General features: G+C 39.5%; 2 protein-coding genes across 3 annotated transcripts in view; both read left to right on the forward strand.

The window, feature by feature from the left end:
* The first annotated feature begins 1,386 nt into the window (after nt 1-1,386).
* Nucleotides 1,387-18,370, forward strand: bms1 (BMS1 ribosome biogenesis factor). 2 transcript variants are annotated; one of them, XM_044337949.1, is made up of 24 exons: nt 1,387-1,866; nt 3,535-3,693; nt 5,605-5,785; nt 5,897-6,087; nt 6,423-6,502; nt 7,526-7,714; nt 7,842-7,984; nt 8,260-8,381; nt 8,499-8,692; nt 8,855-8,997; nt 9,822-10,360; nt 10,843-10,944; nt 11,500-11,654; nt 11,785-11,866; nt 12,099-12,178; nt 12,372-12,569; nt 12,710-12,898; nt 14,032-14,212; nt 14,915-14,973; nt 15,196-15,318; nt 15,731-15,878; nt 16,179-16,354; nt 17,537-17,698; nt 17,943-18,370. In XM_044337949.1, exons 3-24 carry the CDS (start codon nt 5,613-5,615, stop codon nt 18,168-18,170), a joined length of 3,657 nt encoding a protein of 1,218 aa, XP_044193884.1. In that variant the 5' UTR covers nt 1,387-1,866; nt 3,535-3,693; nt 5,605-5,612; the 3' UTR covers nt 18,171-18,370. The 2 variants fall into 2 exon arrangements, with proteins under 2 accessions (XP_044193884.1, XP_044193885.1); XM_044337950.1 differs by having other exon boundaries at nt 12,375-12,569.
* Nucleotides 18,371-19,679: 1,309 nt separating this feature from the next.
* Nucleotides 19,680-20,561, forward strand: part of mtr (5-methyltetrahydrofolate-homocysteine methyltransferase) — a 37,040-nt gene continuing 36,158 nt past the window's right edge. Inside the window, exon 1 of the mRNA XM_044338319.1 lies at nt 19,680-19,867. Within this exon, the coding sequence (XP_044194254.1) occupies nt 19,825-19,867 (43 nt within the window). The 5' untranslated portion in view covers nt 19,680-19,824. The remainder of the gene's footprint in view (nt 19,868-20,561) is intronic.

Genomic DNA, 20,561 nt, shown 5'->3' on the forward strand with positions numbered 1-20,561 from the left:
TTCTTACAATTTTCCGATTTGCTGCTGACAGCTGTAAAAAGATGCCTATAGCCCACGCAAGAGAAATCGCCACAGCTGAAGATGGCATTTTGAGATTTCCCATCAACAAACTCTGTTTACAATGCCTACAGACTACTGATGACGTTTCCAGGTCTTGAAGGGTTATCCCATTTCATAGAGGAATATTTCAACCACTACCCCTTGTAACTCTGTTGCAAGGGGCACTTGAAACGCCATTAAACCATTAAAATAAAATGTATTCACTGGAAAAACTCAACATCCGACTCCTTAGAGGGTCTTTTAGTACAACCAAATGCTGAACAAGACTTTTTAGGCAACAAAAATGTTAGTTAACTTTCATGAACTGAAAACACACTGTGAAATAGCAGCAGCTATGCCTATACTCTGTGAATCTGGTGTTACGCCATGGTTACATTAAGTAATCAACACCGTGGTAGTGACTTGTCAGTCACAACATAGCCACATCCTAAAGCATATGTTGCTTTATCATCTGTTTCACTCTAAATGGGGCCATAATTTACATAATGAACATCATGATGCATTGAAGACTTGTTACTAGCGATTGAGACCATAAACTCATTAGGAAAGTGTTTACTGAGGTAATCAATCAAGTGAGAAATCAAGTCATTTTCTCATAGACTTCCATACAATTGGATTTCTTTTTGCAGCCAGTGGAGTACTCCCCTGCTGGCCATTAGAAAGAATGCAGGTTTAAGGCACTTCCATATTGGATTCACTTTTCAGACCCCGCTTAGGTGCAGTCCTGCCTAATTCCAGAGAAATGTGTATAAAATTTATTATACATATATATTTCACAGACTTACTCAATGTATGTTTTCCTCAAGATATGTACATATGAAAGAAACACATGTTCCTTAGGTATGTTAAACATACCTATGGAACCATAATTGAAATCCCCAATATGTACTATTTTTATGCATTTATTTATCATAGACCTATAAAAATCTCCTGTGTTAGTTGTTTATGCATATGTACATATATATAATATATGGTTGTATTAGGCATATAGGTTATGTACATATATCCACCCCAAAGCCTGTACAGTACATGTTTATATTATATATGTAAATATAAAAGATAGACATGTATGTTTAAAATGAATAAGAAAAACAAATACAAGCATACAAAATGTATATATGTTGTTTTAATAAATGTGCATATATACATTATATACATATTGTGACATATATGTTTGCAACATATAATACCATATAAAATTCATCATATAGATATGTCTTATATATGTACATAGACATATTTCACCATGGGTATTTCATAGATTTTATAAACATATATCTCCATATATCCAGAGGTTGTATATATGGGATAATAATATATTGGTGTGTAATGCAGAGTGATGCTGGGTTTCTACCTACTTTTCCAGAATATTATAGTTTAAAATTTTCTATTTGAAAAAAAAAGATTAAACCTGAAGAACAGTTTAAAAGCCAACATGTAATGCAGAAGTGAAGAAGTAGAAACACCAGATTTGAAGCTTTGAGGAAACAGCATAGCTTGCCAGATGTGTCACCTTTGCTCTGTCCCCCAGTCCCTGTGAAGGCCTGCCAACCAGACATCAAACACTCACACAAGACATTTCAACACAACTTTTCAACCCTGTTTGTGTCTCTTTCCCTTTTGTCCATTTTTGCTTCTTTTTACATCTCGTTCCTTTTCTTTTTAACTTTCCATTTTCTCTTTTATCCCTCTTCTGTTTTCATCTGTTCTTGTCCTCTTCTGGTCCAAAAGGCCAAACAGCAAGTGCAGCTTCCTTTGACAGGAACAACAGTGTAGAACAAGAGTGTTTTAACATCTTTCTGCAAGGTACTCCAACTGATCTGTGATTGTGAGCTTAATTACAAGAATGTCATCTTCAATGTTTTACAGTAAACTATCCAACCTCATCCTTCACCTTTCATTTTGATAAAGCAATAAAATACATGGCATTGCTGCTCTCTGCTGGTTATTTGGAAAATAGTGTCTCCCAGTTTCCCTCCAAAGTAGATTCTTCACTAAAGCAAGTCTCTGTGATCTACCTGTCTGTAAAAGTTCTTCCCCTCTGCTATTCTTCATAGGTCACTTTATGCATTTGTACAGCGCTGTGTATATTTGAGATATCAATTTTTTACGTTTTTGTTTTTTTATGTTTTTATTTTCAGAATTCATATCTTTTAGGCCTATAGCTGCCTTTGTTTTTTTCAGCTTTTTTTATTATTATCCTATCCATCCTATTTAATGTGTGTATTTTTTGACCTGAGTGATGAGCTGCTGTGTACACTTGTCTTTGTAGGGTTAAAGATAAAGTTACACTGAAAGTTGACACTTTGCAGCCCTCTGATTCGTTAAATTCATCAAACACCAATCACTTGTTTAACAGTGAGTTCAGACAGTCCAGATCTTATGTGGATAATGTTGGTGGGTAAAATAGCAATTAAAGCCCTGAAAACATATCTCTTCGATGAGCTTCTTACTATGAGTAATTTGATCCTACGTACACACACACAAACAATTTCTGCCAAAGTTAGAAGACTTTTGGTTATTTCAAATGAGAGATTTTAGTATTTCTATTTTTCTCTGTTCTCTTTTCACTGGTTTGAAAAAGGGGGTTACATAGTGAGTAAAAAAAGTGATGTCACCTAGTTCCCTGCAGCAATGGGATTTAGAATCTGATGACAGTTTAAAGTTAAACTTTTAATGAATAATACCTAAAGATGATTTTTTGGTTTTTTTTTTTTTTTAACTTAAACTGATGCTTTACTTAACTTAACTTACTTAAGAATAATGTTATAGAGAAAAACTCACAAATTGAAGCTAAGTTTTCAAGGGATGCTAAGGACTAATTACTTTAAAGTCAGCCCTGCACATCTTATCACACCTTCTGTAAGCTATACATATGTCTATAGACTGCCTCATTGTAGGAATGTCCAATACATATTTTATGTATGTATATTTTAAGCTAAATTTTTAGATTGTACTATGTCCTTTTTTCTATTTTTATTTATTCTCTTAGTGTTCTTACCGCTGCTATTTTCTGAGGGTTGCCTCACAAAATTTTGTTGTATTGCATACCATGACAATAAAGTGTCGTATGTCTCATGTGAGTGAAAAAAGGTAACATCTGCACACTCACTCCAAGCCACAAAAGTAGAATGATGACAATGTTTCGATCCAACGAAGTCTTTGTCAGGTCAGAGTGTTTTAAACAATGCAAAACACATCCAAATGTATACATCATGCACACTAACAGGCTGACAAACTCTATGATGGTAGTTGTGGTTAACCATCCAACCTGCCCAGGGTGATAAACATCCAAAACAACTATTATGTCTTATGTCATACATCGTATTATGAGAATAAATTGAGAAGGGTAAAGCCTTCCCTTTCTGTCATCATTTATTTATCATTTATTTTACGTGTGTGTGTGTGTGTGTGTGTGTGTGTGTGTGTGTGTGTGTGTGTGTGTGTGTGTGTTTTTGTGCGTGTGACCGGCAGCTTGCAGGGGGCGCCGTTGAGGAAATCTGGTAGCGTGTAGGAACCACTGTGCGGGAGTTTTGTTTCCGCTCGCTTCAATACGAAGTGACGCTTCCTTGCACTTCCGGGCCGGGGGTAGTGTACACATGTGAGAAGCGACTGCTGCAGCGTTTTCTTCAGGTATGCGACTTAACGTTTGTGTTTGTGAGAACATAAAGTGATGTGAGGACCTGTGTCTTCAGGTCCTGCTGTCAGAGCAGCTTCTGCTCTCTGCTCACACTGGTAACGTGAGAGATAACAGAGTGATGTAGCTGTACAGTGTTAGCAGATATGTTGTGGTGCGCATGAACACATTTTACTCTGCTTCATGTGTTTAACCCACAGATTGTATATAAGCCCTCCATAAAGAGGCTCGTGCATGTTGTCACTGTGTGGATCACTGTCTTTCAAAGACAATAGTGTTTTATATTGAAAAATGAAGTGTGGAAAAGTTAAAGAGGCAGAATTGTGTCATTGTGATAAACTGCGTAATATAGTATCCATTAGAGCTGCAACTAACGATTATTGTAATTATCAATTCATCTGTCGATTTTTTTCTCAGTTAATCGATTAGTTGTTTGGTCTGCAAAATGACAGAAAAATGTGAAAAATGTCGATCAGTGTTTTTCAAACCCCAAAGCGACGTCATTAAATGTGTGTTTTGTCCATAACATAAACATATTCAGTTTATTGTCACAGAGGACTAAAAAACCCAGATTATATTGACATGTAAGAAGCTGATATCATTTGGCCTTTTTTTTTCTTAAAAAAAAAAAGACTCAATTAATTGATTAGCATCCACGTTGTTTTTGAAAGTAATAAAGCAACAGTTGCTCAGTAGCCATCAGATCAGAATGTGTTGCAGTTTGCAGGTTGTGAACATCCTTGTTGTTTGGGTGATATGACACTATACCGGTATACAACAAGGGCTGCAACTAACCATTATTTTCATTATTGATTCATCTGTTGATTATATTCTCATTTAATTGATAAGTTATTTGGTCTATAAAGTGTAGGGAAATTATGAAAAATGACAATCGCTGTTGCTTTTTTGTTGGACCAGCAGTCCACAATCCTAAGATCTTCAGTTTGCTATCATAGGAGACAAAAAAAAGAAAGAAAATATTCATTTGTATTATTTGAGAGGTTGAAACCAGAGAATTTTTTCTCAAAGAATTACTGAAAACAATTAATCAATTTTCAAAATAGTTGGTGATTAATTACCTGTCGATTGACTAATCGATTAATTGTTGCAGCTCTAATCACAATATACATCCCATACCCTTCATGTGTCGTCTTTAGGCCATAAAATCCTGTCTTGATCCAAAAAAACAACTTAATGGACAATACTTATTTTTATTTTCAGCCTATTTACTATCAATCATCTTTAATTTACATTACAGCTAACCCTTTTTAAACCATGATCTTACCAATTTGAACTTTCTACCATTCCAAATATCCATAGGCTTCTTTTCATTACTGATTGAATAATATGTACATATTAGCACTCTTAACACTTCCTTAAACTGTGTAATTCATCACATTGAACATCAGCTCTGCAGAGTGACATTATCATCACCAGGTAAAGCAGTGACTGCTGACAAATCAATCTGAAATATAACTGCATTACTGACAATGATAATGTAACATTGACCAGAATAAAAGTAGACTCGATGTGTGACTTATGTGATGGGTTGCAGTTCAAGAACATTTTATGGGTCTGCTAAGTAATTTTCATACCACACGAAAATGAAATCAGTATTCTTGGAACATGAGGAAAAATACATCCCAAATTCTAAATATGTGTAGTATGCATTCAAAAATGATCTGGTAAACACACCAGTAATGTCCTAAAGCTTTGATGCCCTTCAACACAAACAAGGCAATTTTCCCAAAGCAGGATTGTAAGTTTATAATAGAGTTTGGCAGTATGGCCATATATTATCTAAATATATATACAGTATTTGTTCCTGTATGTATTTAAAAGTGTAATTATTTATTTCTCCTTGAAACCTGCTGGTACATGACGGTTAATGTGTGTTTGTGCTGCAGTGTGCAGGATGGACGGGAAAGTTAAGGAACAGAAGCGACATCAGCAGAAGCACAGCGGGCCAAAGGCAGAGAGGAAGAAGCTGAGGAAACAGGGAGGCTCCACAGAAGAGGATGATCGCAAACGCAATCCCAAAGCATTCGCGGTTCAGTCCGCTGTGCGCATGGCCAAGACCTTCCATAGGTCAGCAATAAGTGGCTCTGTCATAACAATTGAGGTCAATTCCTGTGTAGTCCTAAAACGAGTAAACCAAGAAACTGTATGAAACTACTCTCTGTGTGTATTTGTCTGCAGGGCTCAGGATATAAAGGCCAAAAAACACCACATCCCCCTGGTAGACCGGACTCCCCTGGAACCACCTCCAGTTGTGATTGTGGTCGTTGGGCCCCCCAAGGTGGGGAAAAGCACCCTGATCCGTTGCCTGATCAAAAACTTCACCCGGCAAAAGCTGGGGGACATATGTGGACCTGTAACCATCGTCTCTGGTAGGTCTGGATGTTTCCTGTTTGGAGGATTTCTGTTATGTAATAGATGTGAAGGGTCCACTCCTATCAGGACATCAAGATTTATTTCTGTTAATGTTAGTGTCACTTCCTCTTTTGTTCATTAAGTTTTCATTTAACTTCTTCTAAACCAATCATAGCATTGTGTCAGGTTGTAGTACTCTTTATTTCTCTCCTTCATCTCTTCCTGCTTCCTGTAAGTCTTTTTTTCCGCATGTTTCTTACATGTGCTGCTGCTGCTCATGAAGTCTCCTGATGTGTTTACTAAGTAACTACTCTTTTTTTAAAAAAAATTTTTTTTTTAAAAAATCTTTCAGGCAAGAAGCGCCGCCTCACTTTCATGGAGTGTACCAATGACATAAATACAATGATTGACCTCGCAAAAGTAGCTGACCTGGTAAGTGTGGAGTGTAGACATGCACATTTGATACATGTATGAATGGTTTCATTTAAATAAGATGTATTTTTGTGTTCATATAGTCAGCTTTACTGTTTGCTGAGATTTTATAACCAAATAATCTCTGGGAGAGAGTTGTGCTTTAGAAGCCTCACACGTGTAACTAAGAGGAGAAAGTCTGATTATAGTCCGGAATCCATAGAACACTGTCACACTGTCACAGAGGTGTTGATTTACTATACGTTTATCATTGAGGTGGTGTTGTTCTGAACTGCATCTTATTGAGAGGTGTATCAAGTATTCTGTCCCCCTCATATATGTAAATGGGGTGGACAGAACATATTAGAGAGTCTGTACAATAATCATTAGATTATCAATTACATTGGAACCAAACTAAAAATGTTTAAGAAAAATATCCTTCAGATTCAGCTTCCAGGATGTAATTACTGTTAACACTGTATTCATATTGTAGCTTGTAGGTTTTTGCTAAAGTATTGTCTGGTAATCAGAAGAGAACAGTTCATAATTGGTTACAGATCTTGCATATGACTTGGGAATAGAGTGGTACACACAGAGAAAGAGCTTTGTTTTCCCACTTTAATGTGAATACAGAGAAAGGCACATTGTTATTATACAGCTAGTGTATCAGGCTGGGCTGAGTCAGCAGTGAGGATATCTTTAATAACTTCCAGTGGGAGCATATTAGATTCATCTTCTGTTTTCTTCTTAATGACTCTAAACTAATTGTTATTGAATATTGACTAAATTAGTTATCAAAGTTTTACACATGGTCTTGTCTTGGACACATTTGCAGTATTATCCATGTCAATACTGGAAAACAATTTTATATAGATAAATAAGAAATGATAAATATGTTGATATTGATATCAACTATATTTCCCAGCTTTACTGTTGTGTTAAAGTTTGTAATTCTCTTCTGTTTGTTTTTATGTGTATGAAGGAAGTTGCAGTATCTTTAATAGACTTCATAAATGAAATGCATCATGTATTTCTTCCCTGCAGGTTTTGATGTTGATCGATGCCAGCTTTGGCTTCGAGATGGAGACTTTTGAGTTCCTCAACATCTGTCAGGTACACGGCTTCCCTCGTATAATGGGTGTGCTGACTCACCTGGATTCATTCAAGAACAACAAGACACTGAGGAAGACCAAGAAGAACCTCAAACATCGCTTCTGGACTGAAGTCTACCAGGTACACAACACCGTCACATTCTGCTTCATTGGACCAAACACATAAAATCTGACTTATAAAGGAGGTTACTGTGACTGTTGAGGTTGATGTTAGAACTGAGTGTATGTTGTGTGTGTGAAACCTGCAGGGTGCCAAGCTCTTCTATCTGTCTGGGATGGTGTACGGGGAGTATCAGACTCAGGAAGTGAAGAACCTCGGCCGCTTCATCTCCGTCATGAAGTTTCGTCCTCTGGTGTGGCAGACCTCCCATCCTTATGTCCTGGCTGACCGGTGAGTGGTAACCTAACACCACATGGAACACGTCGCATTTATTTACTTTGCTTTGTGAACTGTAGATTTATTCTGTGAAGATGTGGAGTGAAACATTAACTCTACATTTAGCTGTAGCATCTTTTCTATTTCACTGTATGAAGACCTGAGCTGAACTGGTTTCGTCCAGCTTCTACACATCAAATGAAGACCGTCTAAAAGTGTTATTCTGCATGCTTTACCTTCGTACTCACTGATCATTGTCTTCTCAATCCTCCTGTTCTGCATCTAAACAGTATGGAGGATTTGACTGACCCTGAGAGAGTGAGGACAGACCCCAAGTGTGACCGGACTGTGTCGCTCTACGGCTACCTGCGAGGCACATATTTGAAAAACAAAGGCCAGGTCCACATTCCAGGTATATCAGCATAGTGCTAGTTACCTAAAAATATTTTTCGTACCGCACATCATGCTGTCTAAAGCTCTGGAATAGAAAAATGTAAAATAACATATTGGGTGTTATTTCTCTTTACAGGTGTTGGAGACTTTCAGGTGGCCGACGTGAACTTCCTGCCGGACCCGTGTCCGCTGCCGGACGCTCAGAAGAAGAGGGCGCTGAATGAGAAGGAGCGTCTGCTCTACGCACCCATGGCCGGCGTCGGTGGGGTCGTGTACGACAAAGACGCCGTGTACATCGACCTTCCTGCCAACCATGTCAATCAGCAGCAGGTGTGTGTTTTTTTATGAAATTCACTTTCTGAGTCTTGAGTGTGGGTTCATATAATAATATAATATAATATGTATCAGCATACCGATATACTGCATCTGTTTTATACATGTGGCAAATAAGTTGTGCCTGGTCTGAAGTGTCTTGTTCCTCTCCCGGTACAGGAGGAGGTGCGGCCCACCACAGAGCTGGTCCAGTCTCTCATCGACACACACGCCACTCTGGATGCCAAGATAGCTGCCAGTAAGGTGTCTCTGTTCAGCGGCTCAGCCTCCCTGAACCCCACAGACATGGACCAGCAGAGCGGGTGAGACACCTCACAGCTTTTCTTCTCCCCTGCTTTGACACAACTACACATTTGAGGCTCACCGTGGACATTAATAGTTTAGCACAAATGGGGGGGGGGGGGGGGGGGCTTAGACAAGGAGAACAGGGAAAAAATAGATAAGCTAAATAAAATAGAGGGTTTGGGGAGGGGGGGGGGCATTGTAATAGGATAGGAGGGATATTTGGAAGAAGTCTGAGTTTTCATTAGAAATGGGAAAAATTGCTAGCAGGGCCCTTTAAGAAACCTCTAGAAGTCAAAAAGAACTTGTTTCTACCACTGAACATTTGACTGTTAGTTTCACATTCTCAGTGTGAGGAAGAGCTGCTCTGTCTATCTTTCCTGTCACTGCATCACTATTACAGTTAAAATAAGGTCAGGGAGAAATCTGGCACATATACCCAGATACACAGGTTAGATTTACAGTAACCACAGCGCACCTACAGCGCATGGAAACCTGTTTTCTGATCAGCCGCGTAACTTGATTTCTCGATTTCATGTAAATGTACCGAGTGTGCCAGGAAGTGGTGCTTTTCGGTACTGATTTAAAAAAAAAAACACACACTCATGCTTTTATCTTTTGAAAAACTATATTAGATGAGTTTATGCATATGAACTTACACATCTTCAATATGGATCTTTCTTTGTGTATCAAACTTAATACAAATTCTGAATAGAAATTGATGATAAAGACTGTAAATTTGTCACTTTATACATTCATGTGATGTGTCTTAATAACACAGTATTAAGTGGGGAAAAGAGAAAGGGGAAGAAAATCTAAAATGTTCTTGTTTTTGGTGTGTTAGAGAGAATGAGGGTCCTCAGGAAGAACTTGTCTGGGATCCTAATACCCAGAGAGAGAGGAGGAAGGTGGTCTTTGCTGAGGAGGAGGAGGAGGAGGAGGAGGATGGCAGCGGTTCTAGTGATGACGAGGACGGCGACAGTGAAGAAAGTGACCAAGAGGAGCAGGAAGAGGATGAAGACAAGGATTTCCTCTCTACATTCATCAAAGAGGCGAGAACCGAATCTGACGCAAGAGGCGGCGCTCCACCGGTGAAGAAACAGAAGCTGGAGGAGAGGAGAGGAGAGGGAGAGGCCGGCGCCGAGGTGCCGGTGTTCGCCGACAGCGAGGATGACCTGGAGATGAGCGAGGAGGAGAGTGAAGAAGAAGCAGAGGCTGGGAGAGCGGGAGACTCTGGACATTGCTCCGAGGAGGATGAAGAGGAGAGCGATGATGAAGGGGAGGAAGATGATGATGATGATGAAGAGTCAGAAGAGGATTCTGTGGAAGAGGATGATGGTGCAGCTGCAGCGAGTGAGAGTGAAGAGGAGGAAGAAGAGCAGGGTAAATACAATGTTGAATCTGTTTCTATTTTTATTTATTTTGGAATTTAGTTTTCATTTAATGTGAGCTCAGAGTATTAGCTGATATTTTCTCTATTATTCATTTTTGTCGGCCTATAAGATGTCAGATGTTATAATTTCCCACAGCCCAATGAGACGTTTTCACACGTCTTGTTTTATCCAACAAACTGTCCAAAAGCCCCAAATAAATGAGACAGTAAAACATCAAATCCTTTTATTTGACAGCTATTAGTAGCTATTAGCAGTTACCTCTTGTTCCAAGTGTCTGCTCAGGCAACATGTTTAACAAAAAGCTGGTTAGATGCTTGCAGGCTCTGACAAGACTCCTGTTGAGCAGATGTGATTCAGGACCAGGAAATGTAAAGCTTTCATAGGTCAATGAGAGATATGGTAAAGCTGTGTTTTGATGTTGTGATACTGAAGGCATCATTCACATCATTCTCCTCCTGCTTGTGTCTACAGGAGCTCTGCGCTGGAAGGAGGGTTTGCAGCAGAAAGCTTCGGAAGCGTTTCTACGGCAACAAGAAGCTGCACCCAATCTGCGAAAACTTGTTTATGGTTTAGGTAATTAATGCTGATTGTACACAAGCTTCAAGGTTCAACACAAGACTCGATTTGCTTTTAAATGAACATAGTTTATTTTAAAATACATTTTGAGGATATAAGAGTGGTGGAGTTTATGTGAATCAAAGCTGCAGTCAGCTTGGATCGTATCCCCTAGTCCATATAAACTTCTCAAACCACTCTCATGGCATAAACCTTTCCTACACTGTCCATCTAAATGATTAGTATGTTCCAAATATTCATGTTTTTGACACAATATGGGTCAGTTACAAAGTTTTTGTGTGTTTGTATGTTTGTTTGTGATCAATTCACAACTTCTTCAGACTTTTTCCCTTCTCCATGCACTTTGGAAGGAGGTGAAGTTATGCCAGAAATTCCTACTTTTGTTCATGATTAATGCAAGCAGACAGTAAACTTCTCCTGGGACAAACTGAAGCTGTGTATTAAGCCAGACTTTGTATTAGCTGCCAGTGGTGCGATGAATATAAAAACACATGATGTGTTTTTGTTAGATTTTCATTCTTGACAATCCCAACATGCCTCCTGTATTCTCAGTTGTTGCGAAAGATGAGGAAGATGAAGAGGACGAGGAGGAGTTGGGAGGGCTGTTCCGAGTCAGTCGCCCTCAGAAGAGTAAAAAGTTCCAGGCAAACGCTCTCGACTGCTCCCGTTTCAACCCTGACACCTCCCACAACTGGGATCTGGAGGAGGTAGAGTTGTTACCAACACACTGTTATTACCTGAGCATTAGTCCTAATGTGCTGCTGACATGAAAAAATATGGAAAAAGATGCTGAAATGAAACTTGATTGGTGATTTTTTTTTTTTTTTTCCCCACTAGATGCTAAACTCTATCAGGGACTGCTTTGTAACGGGGAAGTGGGAGGAGGGCCAAGATGCTGCTACGCTGCTAAAGGAGGACGGTAAGAAGAGAAGCAGCCTCTCAGCCCAGCAAACATATGACTGTAGACTTATAGTTAACAAAAACACTTCTTCTGTTCTGTGTGGAACCCTCAACTGAAGATGAATAAAAGTTACTTTGGATTAAATGGTGACATACAGTTAAGAATGGTACTGGTGTGAAAGGTAAAGTCATGTTGAATCAGAAAAAATCCCTTAAACCAACAGTGTAATTGGTTGTTCTGCTTTATACAGAGGAACTGTATGGTGACTTTGAGGATCTGGAAACAGGACAAGTCCACAAGGGCCAAACTGGGCAGCAGGACCAGGCTGAGGTACGTCCTGTCTGCTTGTACCAGTAGAAGTCAGTGATATCTGCTGACTCACTGTGTGGTGACCCGGCTCAGAGACCACAACAGAAGATGGAAAGACATACAAGCATTTGGTGCTGCAACTAATGATAATAGTGCTCATGAAGACCCTTTGTTTCCCCCATTTGAATGATGTTTGTTTTTCCCTTGTGCCTAGCAGAATAGTGAGAATGATGATGAAGATGATGATGATGAAGCTGAAGAGAGTCTGGTGAGGCTGGACGACGAGGAGATCCAGAAAAACAAGCGTATTGAGAAGAAACGCAGGCTGAAGGAGCGCTTTGATGCAGAGTACGACGACGGAGACGCCACTTACTTTGATGATCTGAAGGAGGAGATGCAGAAGCAGGCCGAGGTACCACACAACAGCTGCTGGGAGTCATTTATTGATGGGATTCATCATACAGAAAATTATGAAATAAACTTAGATGCTGATGTTTTTGGCTTATTTGTAATAACATTTTATTAGAGCATCTTTCTGCGTTCTGTCCTCAGCTGAACAGGGCGGAGTTTGAGGATGTGGACGATGAGACGCGAGTGCAGTACGAAGGCTTCCGACCAGGAATGTACGTCAGATTAGAAATCTCCTCTCTACCCTGTGAGTTTGTCACCAACTTTGATCCACACTACCCTGTCATCCTCGGAGGCCTGGGCTCCAGTGAAGGCAACGTAGGATACCTGCAGGTATGTGCAGTGCACTCACTAATGATAGGTTGTTGATGTTTTACATCCTGTTTAGACTCTTTTTACAAGTAAGCCGTTGGGTAGATTTTAAATTAAGTCTGTTTTATTTCCTCAGTCGTGTTGTGTGTTTAGTTTAGGCTAGTGGGAGTTGTCATTCAGACTGTACAGAGATGCCTGGAAGGAAGAACTACTGTTTGAGATATGGAGGAATGAAGGCAGTAATCCTAGTGAAATAATGGATGCTGGATTATGTCACACAAGTCAGTGGCTTTAATTTTACGCACCGTGCCAATCGTGCAGAGGATGTGGCTGCGTGGCAAACCCAGAGCTACATGGAATACATCGTCATACTGTATAATTTGTATAATCGAGTGTCAGTCAACAATGTTTGTCACAGGTTTTACTGGCACTGACAGATCAGATCCTAAATTAGGTTTATGCACACCAGAATCACCACAATGACCTTGATTCAGTCTTGCCCAATCACTAGGCTGTTGCAAAACAACACAGGTCATCTTGACCAGCAGCTGCACTGTCACCTCCTTCTCACCACTGCAAAAACAACACCTGAGGCCTCATAACATGCATACTTTAGTGTTATTTAGTTACTGCGTAGATCATTGTGATTCCGTGTGAAATTTTGCACCATTGTGGGAAAACTGCACGGCCTGGACAGGAATTCTAGTTTCCTCTCAGAGGAAGCTTGTCTTGACTCTTCTACTACATTTTAAGAGCCAATAACAACATCCCCTGCCCAGGAGGTCTGCCTTGACTCTCAAAATTAGAGCCCATGTCTAGAAGTAATAACAATATCAGGCAGATCACTGAAATACACTCTTCTGTTAAGTTGCTGCTGTCGTCCTGTCATTGAATGAGGGAGACTGATTTGAATGATGTAATAAAATTAGCTTATCATGAAGAAAAAAACTTTGATATGGTGATATAGTGAGATATGAGATAGATAATGAGATAGTTAACTTGTGATCTTGAGATAATTCTATTGGCTCCAGTACTTGTCAGGTATTATGAAACATATTTTGTTGTCCTGTCATGAGAAATAATCCAACATTTCCTCAGTTTTTCTGTGTAACAGTGAGCACATATCTAAAGCTGTTTGTGTGTGTGTGTGTCAGATGCGACTGAAGAAACATCGCTGGCATAACCGTATCCTGAAGACTCGGGACCCCCTCATCCTGTCCTTAGGCTGGCGTCGCTTTCAGACCATCCCCCTCTACCACATCGAGGATCACAACGGACGCCACCGCCTGCTCAAATACACACCGCAGCACATGCACTGTGGAGCCTCCATCTGGGGTAAGACGTAGTGAAAGCACGCTCCACTGTTCACTGCTGCTGTACTGTCATTAAGTCCATTTCAGTTTTTGTGGAGCTTAACTAGTTTGTGCAATTTTCTTTCTTGTTTCAGTGGCTACGTTTACACACACAGGTCAATGATGATAGCACAACATTTACAGATTTTTTGATTATGAAAATACAATTTAAAAATGATCTAAAATTACATTTAGATTGGAGACCAAGATACAGAATATAGTGAGCGCTACATTTCAGTGCTCTCTAGTGGACAGTTTGTATAATGGCATTTCTGTTCTGCAGTTTTTTACTTATTGGTTGACATGTGTGATACGCTTAAATAGCTGATGTATCAGTCAGACTCTTTTGTTAAGGAGCTTAAATGTCCTTCAATAATAAGACCACAATAGGAGCACTTCTCACATCATACTGCCATTATTCTTCTCACATCAAATAATCAGATTATGCTGTTAAAACCTGCCTGACACACATCACTGCTGTAATTGCAATACAAATGTACTATTGCTGTATATGTTGGTAGGTTTAAAGGCACACATGTACTGTTACGGTTTTTAAATGATAGAGACTAGGGATTATTAAGAAATGTAAACCTGTGACCCTAACATAAGTCACTTCTTTCTCTGTAAGTGCAGAAATAATGTGTATAATAATAACCATTATTCCCTCTCTCTTATTTCTCTGAAGGTCCCATCACACCACAGGGCACTGGCTTCCTGGCTGTGCAGTCAGTAGCAGGAACTAAAGTAAGCCTTGTTCACTCTAGTTACTGTACTCTACTGTACGCTGTTGCTTCAAATCATGTAATGGAGAATAAATTCATAAAATTTCAGTTTTAACAGAAGTTAGACTATTACCAGTTTGAAAATTCTTGATAGTCATAGTACAAAAAATGACAGCATTGTTCATTATATACTAAATTGTTCATAGAGCTTCTGACTCATTAAATCCCTGTTTTCTGTCTGCAGGCTAATTTCCGTATTGCAGCTACAGGAGTCGTCCTGGACCTGGATAAGTCAGTGACTATAGTGAAGAAGCTCAAACTCATTGGTTACCCGTACAAGATCTTTAAGAACACAAGCTTCATTAAGGTAGAGAAGATTTGATCTACTTTTATCTCTTTTAATTCTCTCGTCTATGTCTGTAAAACTGTTCATCTTCTGCTCATTGTTTTAGTCCGTTTTTTTGGTACTTCAGTATTTTCTATCAGTGGAAGTATTTTCATAACAACAGCAGATTGGGAAATATAAAAATTCTATAAAATATTTTGAAACTGATCATCAACATACCAGACATGAACTGTCTTCCCAACATTTATTTGTGGCTGCAGTGGACAGCAGGGATTTTGGTTGTAGGTGTTGAATCTGATCCTAATGTGAAGCGCTGTGTGTGTGTGTGTGTGTGTGTGTGTGTGTGTGTGTGTGTGTGTGTGTGTGTGTGTGTGTGTGTGTGTGTGTGTGTGTGTGTGTGTGTGTGTGTGTGTGTGTGTGTGTGTGTTCACAGGGCATGTTCAACACCATGCTGGAAGTAGCTAAATTTGAAGGTGCCTCCATACGAACAGTGTCAGGGGTCAGAGGTCAAATCAAGAAGGCGCTGTCGACACCACCAGGAGCTTACAGAGCAACGTTTGAGGACCGGCTGCTCATGAGTGGTGAGTTTGTGTTTTACTTGTTGTTATTGTGGTTTTATTTTACCCACATTTTTGTGAGGGTTTTTCTATTGTTGTGTATATTGTTAAAAATTCTTTATAAAAAGTCTTTTATAAGTACAAAGTCTAACTTTTTTTTTTTTTAAAGGACAATCCTATGTTGTCATATTGACTGTTGTTGTATTTGTTTTGTAGTCATGATGTAATCAAGGATGTAACAGCTAAATAGACAGTAATAAATATCCTCTGCATAGCTGTGTCTTAGTGTTGATGTCTTTTCTTCTGTCTGACTGTATCGTGCAGATATTGTGTTCCTGCGTTCCTGGTATCCAGTGTCTGTTCCCCAGTTCTACAACCCCATCACCTCTCTGCTGCTGCCTGTGGGGCAGAAGGACAGCTGGGAGGGCATGAGGACCCTGGGTCAGCTCAAACATGACCTGGGCATCCGCAACAAGCCCAAAACTGACTCTCTGTACAAGGTAGGACGCCTGACAATAGAAGAAGGGATCAATGCAAATGCTAACGCGGCACTTTCTAAAGGGCTTAATGTGGAAAAAAAGCTTAACAAGTGAAAATGTTAGAGGTAAAATCTTTATTCTGTTGAAATGTAACAATATCCTTGGCAGCACCCTTCAGTCATTATTTCTCACAGAGGTCTCTGTGTGGAGCAGTGCTACCTACTGGATCCCTGAGGGGAAACTACTGGTATACTGGCTGCAAATATGTGACTCCACTTGCACATGAAGAGTAGCTGTAGACAGAAAGCCACATTCAAGACATGAAGCTTGTTGAATACACCCATGGTAGTCCTTCTTCTTCTGCTGTATGAGAATGGATGAACTCAGAGAGGAAAGAAGACTCAACTTGTTAATTGATAAGCTATTTTTAGAGTGAGTTTTAGAAGTAAAGGATTACTTATAATATGAAGGTTAAAGAGAGATGCAATTTATTAACTGGTAAAAATTAACAAATACCACAAAATCTGGCAGAGCCACGGCACAACACAATGTAACCACAGGAGATGTTTCAATTGAGTTTTTCAGTCATCTAATGGTAAAGGTTTGCTTCAGCTTTACAGCCTAGTCTATTTGCTTCTGTCATATGTATGTGTAACATGTAAGTACAATATAACTACATTCTGTAGTGAGTATGCATCAGTATTGTGGCTGAACACATGCAGTGTGACACTACTGCTTTCATCACACTGCTGGTGTAGACCAGATGAAGGTTCAGTACCAGGAATATCCAAATGTGTCTTGAAGAACCAATGTTAGACACACATTGACTGAATATTGATCATTTTAATAAGTGAAGAATTATAGTAGCAAAACATACGTATTATATGTAATATATATATGTGTTTCAGAAATTTCACAGACCCCTGCTACATCACCAAGAGACTCTGTAGAAATGCTGTAGAAAAAAAACAACACTTGATAATGCAAACATATAAACAATGAAAACCTGTATGTTGAAGAAAAGTAACAAAAGGAAATCAAAAATGGAAGACTTAAAATAAATGTTGGTGTGAATGTGTTTGAGTATGTACCGCATGTCTACATGTGCTTTACATTAAAACTAAAGCTGACTTTGAACTGATCAGTATTTCACACAACTAAATCCAGACTTGACGTTTGAATGTCCATCCTTTTCCCTTCCAGCCGGTGGTCCGGGCACCGAGGCGCTTCAACACCCTCCACATCCCCAAGGAGCTCCAGAAGGCCCTGCCCTTCAAAAGCAAACCCAAACAGCAGCAGCCCAAAGGAAAGACACCCAGAGACCTGCAGAGGCCCAGCGTGATCAGGGAGCCCCACGAGAGGAAGGTGAGCAAAACCTCACTCTACAGTCTCAGTGCAACAGCTCATCAGTGTTATACTATACACTGATTTCTACTGGTCTCACAACAGGAACAGATCTTGCTTTTGAAACTGAAATGTAACCATGAAAACAAGACCCATTGTTTAAGAATGGTGAATTCCTTTAACTACAAGATGACCTTGAACTACCCCTTTGATGTAAAACATGGCTTTATCTCTAAGCATTGCTTTTCTTGTCCCATTCCTTTAGGTGGCGGCCCTGCTCCACGCTCTGAGCACAGTTCACAACTACAAGAAGAAGAAAGCTCACACGGCGCAACACGCCAAACACAAGGAGTTCCTGCAGCAGAAGGAGAAACAGGAGGTGGCCAAGCTGAAGAGACAGAAGGAGGCGCGTAAAAAACTGTACCGCGTCATGGGCCAGATGGACCAGAAGAAGCAGAGGTCCAGTCTGAAGGGGGCATCACAGGACAACTAACTCACTGTATCTGGACTCATCAGGCAAACCTCTGTAGACTCTGACTGAGACGCTGGGTCTGCTCTTTGGACTGTTAGCATGTGTTTCATGGCTCTGCCAGGTTCATTTTTATTGTATTTTTCTAAATGTGTTGATATTGAAAATCATCTGTAAAGCCTATCTGACTTTTGGATTTTGTTTTAATAAAACAATAATAATGACCACTTGAAGCTTCTAGCTGCCTCTGACAGTATTAGTGATTATGTCGGAGCTGTCAGATGTCATTGACGGAGTTCATTCTCTGTATTCTCTCTCTCTGTAATTACAGTAATTAAGACAGTCATTAACTTTACAGATGATCACATCAATTGAAAGCGTTCTTTTCTTCAACCTTCCCCTCCAGCATCAAGAGTTTTCATAGAATTTTTGGCCCGTCTATGGTGAACAGACTGCAACGCATCAGTGTCTCCACAATTCCTGTTTTTTTGTACGTGCATGTGAGAACTGACAGTCCTCCTGATGGTTGGTGTTTTCACAACGTCATGAAGATATTATGCCATGTCACTAATCAGAATCTCTTAACACTTACAATCTCCTCTAAGTATTTGGTAGTGAAATTTCAAAATATGATGCTCAGAATGTTACAGTGCTATAATAATGTAGTGTTAATTGGCAGAAATGAGAGAAAAAAAACTCTCTGTAGTAGTAAACAAAAACACTATCTGTAGTGGTAAAGGTAAAACACTCTTATTACTCCAGTATGAAAAGTATGCGCACCTGCACCCATCTACACACAGCTATTTTCCTCACCACATCCTTTTCCTCTCAGTACAGGTACTGAATCAAAATTCACCTCTGTGTGCACACTGGCATACACAGACTTCCTTCTACTGTTATAAAGGTTTCTCACTTAGAAAAAATAAGGATACTTAATGAATGTATGAACCTTGTCAATGTCTGAGTTAAAGGCAAAACCTTTCATGTCTCATGTATAAAGTTTTGACTTGGGTAAATAAGGCAGCGTCAGACAGACCTATATGGAAGCCATCTCTGCCAGGAAAAACATGAAACATTAGGAACAATAAAAATAAACATAGTTATGGAGAATTAAGTTAAAATAATTGCAAAATTATGACATATTAAGTCAAATTTTTAACTCACTAAGGCAAATAGTAATATAGGAAGTCAGCTTTAAGAGAAATTGTTGTCAGCTGTGTTGAAATATTAACACAGTTTAAAGGAAAATGTAGTCTGCTATGTTGAAATATTAACAGCTTTAAGGGAAATATCAGCTATGTTGCAATGTTAACGCATCTTTAAGGTAAAAGTTGGAATATTAACGCAGCTTCAAGGGGAAAGTTGGAACATTAACGCAGCTTTAAGGGGAAAGTTGGAATATTAACGCAGCTTTAAGGGAAAGTTGGAACATTAACGCAGCTTTAAGGGAAATGTTGGAATATTAACACATGAATCAGAATTTTATGCCTGCGGTTGTCGCGGTGCTTTTATCGTGAAGGACTCAGGCCGGAAGTGTGGATGTCGCCGCTGGCGGCCCACAGACTGCAGAGGCTCCGGGGGGATAGGAGCCGGATGGTGGAAAGCGTTCCCCTGCAAGATTAACCGTTTGGTTTTCAGACGGACCGTGGGGCTGTTTTCAAGGCTGGCTCTTCACAAGATGGCCCCGACCAACGTCATTCATCAGTTCTCTTCAGAAGCGGGTAAATATACTCAGTTCTCACGGCTTTGACTGTTAGCTGTTAGCTTTAGCCTTCTGCCTCACTGAGTCTTAACTCACTGAACTGACTGCAATCCACTTGTTACACATGTGCGTGTGTGTGTGACAAGTTATACTCGCTAACTAGTGTTATTACATAGAAACCGGATGTGATATTTTATGTGCAGTTAGCTGATACAACAGCATATGTATGACTTACATATTGGTATTCAGTATATCAGAGCAGTTAATAAAGATAAACATGTAACAGATGTAATGCTGAGCATTATGATGACACCCTGACCTGATCTGAACCCACATCAGCACCCAGCTGAGCTAACCCAGTGACATTCAATATCCACATCTGGAGACTTATTTGCTTTTATTTCTACATATAATACCATGATTGGATAGTTCACTGTTTTGCAGTCAGTATAATTGGGACCACTGTAAGCTTAAGTCATTTGTCTACAAATACCATGAATAATAAGGATCACAGAAAAGCTTTGCTGTTTCACAACTTCAGAACTACTGAAGGCTATACAATAGTTTTCATCATCCATTAATATGTCTCTTTTGATGAATCCATCATGGGTGTTGATTTTTGTGTTTGACATACATTGTCAGTGTAGTACACTTAGTGTCAATTCACATCAGAATGTGAGTAGATCTACAATGATTAGTCAATTCATCGATTA

This window comes from Thunnus albacares, chromosome 20, assembly GCF_914725855.1.
Source record: "Thunnus albacares chromosome 20, fThuAlb1.1, whole genome shotgun sequence".
In the NCBI taxonomy this organism is placed as follows: Eukaryota; Metazoa; Chordata; class Actinopteri; order Scombriformes; family Scombridae; genus Thunnus; species Thunnus albacares.